This window comes from Aulonocara sp. 'chitande type north' Nkhata Bay, linkage group LG17 (genome assembly GCF_057382095.1).
Source record: "Aulonocara sp. 'chitande type north' Nkhata Bay isolate Kocher_YH1m ecotype deep benthic linkage group LG17, A_spYH_male_GT1.1, whole genome shotgun sequence".
In the NCBI taxonomy this organism is placed as follows: domain Eukaryota; kingdom Metazoa; phylum Chordata; class Actinopteri; order Cichliformes; family Cichlidae; genus Aulonocara; species Aulonocara sp. 'chitande type north' Nkhata Bay.
The window spans coordinates 14,039,692-14,045,234 of NC_141360.1; the positions used below are offsets into that span (position 1 = coordinate 14,039,692).

General features: G+C 44.6%; 1 protein-coding gene across 1 annotated transcript; it reads right to left on the minus strand.

Moving 5' to 3' along the window:
- Nucleotides 1-56: 56 nt before the first annotated feature.
- foxq1b (forkhead box Q1b) lies at nt 57-1,791 on the minus strand. Its single transcript, XM_086269778.1, has one exon. The coding sequence runs from the start codon at nt 1,562-1,564 to the stop codon at nt 680-682; it is 885 nt and encodes a 294-aa protein (XP_086125904.1). The 5' UTR covers nt 1,565-1,791; the 3' UTR covers nt 57-679.
- Nucleotides 1,792-5,543: the final 3,752 nt, after the last annotated feature.

Genomic DNA, 5,543 nt, shown 5'->3' on the forward strand with positions numbered 1-5,543 from the left:
AACAGCTGCCTTCCCCCCTTTCATGTCAGCAGTGAATAACTCAGTGAACACCAGGGTCCCATTGTTTCACGTGTTTTGTTTATTCATAAAAAATAACAGGCATGCACCAATCAATCAATCAATCAAACAATCAATCTCAGGAAAACGGCACATTTTTCCATGCGTTTCTTAGTGCAGCCACGTGATTCCTAACGCAGCCCAGTCAATAATATTATACAATATTTATACAGCAGGTCATACAAAACATGAAAATATAAATAAAGTGATACTTTTAACAGTTTTGACGTGGCACTTTGCTGCCGTCCTACAGTAGAAATGACCAATGAACCATAGATACGAATATGAATACTCTCTCTCTCTCTCTCTCTCTCTCTCTCTCACACACACACACACACACACACACACACACACACACACACACACACACACACACACACACACACACACAGTGGAATGTCCTACAATGACTCTAATGATTTGCTTAGTCAGCACACAGTTATATCTAGATTAACAACTCGGCATGTTTGTTTTATTTTTCTTTGACTGAAGCTACAGTAGTCATGATGAGACACACCGACTCTCACACAGTAAAACAGTTGAAGCACTGAAAGCTGAGAGTGCCCACCAAAGTGCACACTGTGGATGAGAACACACAAGTCCTGACAGCTCTCTGGATGTCTCACGACAGCAAGGATTCTATATGAAAGCCTCGCGCTTTGCTGGGCATCTTGAATGTGGCCTCAGGTGCAGCGGTGCCCGATGCTGTGTGCTGGAGGTATGTGGGTGCATCTCTGCCGGGCTCTGTGCCGCTGTACGCCGCCTCTGACATGTAAGTGTGCTGTGCCGGATAGTTCAGATTATAGGGCAGTACGTGGGCCACTGGGGACCAGTACAGCCGGGGGCCGGGCTGCTCCACGCACGACCTCTCCTCCCTTCTTTTGAAAGGTGTGCCGAGGATGCTGTCGATGGCGAACGGGCTGGAGAACTTGGCCCCCACTCTCTCTTCCGGGGCCGGGAGGCGGGTGTCCTCGCTGAGGATGTCCGGGCTTTCCTGCTCCTTGAGGGGCCTTTTGGAGATGCGCTTCCTCCTGCGGCGGAACACCCCGTCAGCGAAGGTGTACTCGCTCTGTGGGTTGAGCATCCAGTAGTTGTCCTTGCCCCAGGGCCTGGACGGGTCCCGCAGGACTTTGAGGAAGCAGTCGTTGAGCGACAGGTTATGGCGCACGGAGTTCCTCCAGCCGGTATAGCTGCCACGGAAAAACGGGAACTTCTTCATCAGGTAGTCATTGATCTCTGCCAGAGTGAGGCGGCCGCTGCTGGACTCTCGGATGGCCATGGCGATCAGGGCGATGTAGGAGTAAGGGGGCTTAGGTCTGCGGGTGTAGGGCTTCCCTTTGCCGCCATCGCTGCTCTGTGTGACAGGTGCCGGGCTGTTGGCTACGCAGTCTCCGTCCGAACCCAGCTCGTCTCCGGACAGGGGAGAAGGGACTCCCGCCTCTGCGTCAATGCACAACTCCAGCGGCTTCTGCGCGTAGTGATGCGCGGAGAAAACTTCAAGTTTCATTTCCCCAAAAAAGGATAACCGTCTCCTCTCGGTAACCTTGCCGTGTGAATGGTCTCCTAGGTTGGACTCTTGTCTCAGCTCAGAAGCGCAGCAGGTGTACGAGTCCTGACAGCAAAAATGTGCCTGAGTGTTTGTTGTGTGTTGTAAAGGCTCGTGTGGAGCGCTGGAGGCACCCTGAGCCTCAGTCTGGGGCAGCAGAACACAGATCTGTCTCCGGAGACACGCTTGTCTTGTTATAATATAACGCCTGGGAAAGGGACGGCCCACAGGCGGGGTTTCCAACTCGAATCCATTGAAGCGACTGAAGTAATATAGTATATGTATGTTTACAATTGGACGTTACCATGCCACACCAGGGAAGAAGAAGAAAAAAACAAAACAGGGAGGATAAGTGAGGCGAGGCAGGGCAGGTATGACAAATATAATTAGCTTCAAACGCAACTATCTGTGAATAGCTCGTTATTTCTAGTTACGAGTTGCTTTTTATGGATTCAGTCAAAGTGCAATCAAATAAAGGCGAATAATACAATAATTCCTTCCTCTTACTTCTTTTTAAAATAACTTCAGCCCATTAAGGTTATGAAATTAAACACGTTTTTGAAATCAATAAAAAAACTTTGACAATTTTACGCACAACAGCAAATCCTTCTTGAAGTGTTGAATGCCTTGGCTTTTACACAGAAAAAAAGAAGACAGCGCAGAAAAACCCTAGACAGATTAAAAAAGGTGACACGAGAGTTGATAGAGAAAAATGCTGTTGGCTGCTTTTCACTTGAACTTCTCATACCCATCCGCCGGCGCTCCGGCGGAACGAGGAAGTAACGCGAAGGCTAAACTGAAATAAAAGCGATAGATTTTGGAGGAGTTCCAATTAACGCACGCTGGGTGACGTGTAAGTCGCCACACGCGAGAAGACAGAAAGAATTCATAGAAAATTCGCAAAGATTGCCCGCGAGTTCACGGGGAGTTCAGAGTAGAGAACCATTGCACCTGCATGCATGGAAACACCTGAGCGAAGAGCAGAAAAAAATACACTTACTTCTGTGTCTGATGTAAATGAGCGAGAGCGAGGTATCCACTGTCTCCGAAACTCCAGAACCCTAATTTACTGGAAATACATCACGTTCTTGGATAATTATATTACACGCAGCATTTCCTTTAGTATAAGGAGTATAAGGAGACCGCGGCACTGACTGCAAATAGATGTGCACTTCCATTAGAGCACTCAGACACCTGGGCCTTGCTGCTTTAACTTGCTGTGCGGCAAGCTAAAGCAAACAGTTGAAATAAATTTTATTCTATTTCAACAACATAAAACAATTGCATAAAACAAAGCGTTTAAGTTTGTAAGGTAGATAAATTATTATGCAAAGATGGATTTGAAGAGAATTTAAGAACATCAGGCTTTTTTGTACTTTGTCAGTGTTGCAGTACAGGTTTGGTGACAGAATATAATAACTAGTTAATATCTGAGCTATAAATCACAGCTCCAGTCGAGAGCTTGTCAATCAGTTACAGAATGGAGCTTACTTAAAACCTACTGGAGCAGGTTTTAAGTAAACTGACGCCCCTGACACCTGTAAACCGAATATGTTAGTGGCACTAACTCTTTTCCTGCCAGCGCCTCCGCCATGTGACGATGCAGAGAGCAGCTGGAGTTAACATGAGTTATGAGCCTTGCCTCAGGCCAGTTAAACTGTCTACTCTGGCACTCCTGTTCCTTTGTGCCTGCTCGGACTTTCCGGGGCCCCCAACAACACAGAGCAGGTTCAGCTTCATTTACCCTAATGCATGTGTGCGTGTTTACATAGTTCTGTTGAAAATGTTTCTATTGGTAGTTCCTAGTGAAACATATAAGATAGGGTCACTATAAACTACCTACTGCCTTCCAGACAGCAGAGAGCACTGAGATACCAATCTGTGTTTGACACCTTGAACAGTTTGTGAGTCTACAGTACATGTTTTTATGTTATCACATAATTATCACGTTGGGTATACATAACAGGCATGATTAACGATATGACCCTGAACTGTTTGTGTATATATGTTTGAGAGAACGTGGAAGGTATGCAAATCAACTATATGAACATGCACTTTGAAGCCTGTCTGTTTTTCCAGTTGTGTTATGACAAGCCCAATGGCAGCTTGTTTCTTGAAAACACAGTTTCTGTTGTTTCATTTCTTTGTCAAATTCAAGGTCCGCTTGCCTGCTTTTTAAGAGGGCAGGCTCCTACGCACCTGTAAGGGTTGTACATGGCATCATTTCAGAGGTGCTGGTTGTTGATTATCTGAGAGCCCAAACTTTCTGACAGCCCTATAAAAATACAATATATTGCACACAAAAATCACATTTCATTATACATTCTAAACAAATCTTCACAGCTAAATGTTAAATGGGTTGCCATGTCATTTCTATCAGAACCCTCTCTGCCACATTTTACATTTTTCCTCGCCCACTTCCACTGAATGTTTTTAAAGGTTTCTCTTGATCGATAATTTCTTTCAGAGGAAAATCTGCTAATACTTTGATCTCATCTAAGTGCACTTTAACCAAAGCATTGAAGTCAGACCGGACATGTTTATATTAAAGTAATAAATGCTGAAATAGATGCTGTACACTCTTAGAAATATGACCATTGTTTACAGTTAATCTAAAAAATATACAAACTCCAAATCTGATTATTAGGACTCTAGGTAACCACAACTACCAGCAACTTATCAGGTACACCCTGCTAAAGACACCTTTTGTCTTCAGAATTAAATGAATTCTTCATGGCAGAGAATCAGAAAGGTGCTGAAAATGGTCCTCAGACATTTTAGCCTATATTGACGTGATAGCATCACAAAGCTGCTGTAAATGTGTTGGCTGAACACCCATAATGTGAATCTTCCCTTCCATCACGTCCCATAAGTGCTCGACTGGATTGAAATCTAGTAAATGTGGAGGCCATTTGAATACAGTGAACTCATGATCTGAGCTTTGTGATGTGGTGTGTTCTTAGCCGTCCTTTGTGACAGGAAAGGAACATCAGAGAAACCAAAGGTTGTCACATACAAATTTACATTCTGGAAACAGCTTTCTTCTCTCTCCGGGAATTCGGGGAGCAGCTGGTGAGCTGAAATTGTTTTTTTGCTGAAACTCAGGAGGCTGACTGCTGAGAGCCTAAATCCAGAGCTGAGGAAATCAGCGGCATGTGCGCTATCATTAACGCCGTCGCTGCACAACAACCCGGTGAGGCGCAAAGGGAATTTTACACTGCTTGGCTGGTGGTAGTTGTGCCTGCATGATTTTTTTTTCTTTTTCTTTGCAGGAGTGAGATGAGGCTGTATACGATTTCAGGTACTCTGCCAAGGCAGCTACACACACCTGTGCCAAAGTGATGTGGTGTGAAAGGAAGCACACCTGTTCTCAGTTTTTTTGTGCGTGTTTTATTCTTTACATGGCAATTTGAAATCACAAGTGGAAAGACTGTTTACCCAAAGGGATCAATAAGGTATCACATTATCATTTCACTCTGCACATTTGGATTAAGGTGGAATTCAAACCTTCAAATCGCTTGAGAAGGTCAGGCTCTTCTTTCACCTTTAGGCCATAATGAAAGATGATATATTTAATGCATTAAACTGCTTTAACTGCATTGTCAAATCAGCAGAGTCAACTCTGCCCCCTGTTAGGCTAAAGAGATGCGTTATGCTTATATAACCTGTTAACAAGTCTCTTCTAAAATTGGCAACTTGATGGTTTGGCTCACCTGTTGAGAATTAGCGTGTCTTCTTTGAGCAGCAGAACTCTTTTAAGTGCTGACACGAGTGGCATTCCAGTTATGTAAATTGACTGGGTGAATCCCTCACAGCTCCAAAAATAGCCCCACCTCTGCAGCGGTCGGCGCTCACACGCTAACCCTTGTCTGCAAGTCTTCGGATGACTTCTTACCTGTATCTCATCTTTGTTGTCTTTCTTCTCTGTGAGTGAAGGATG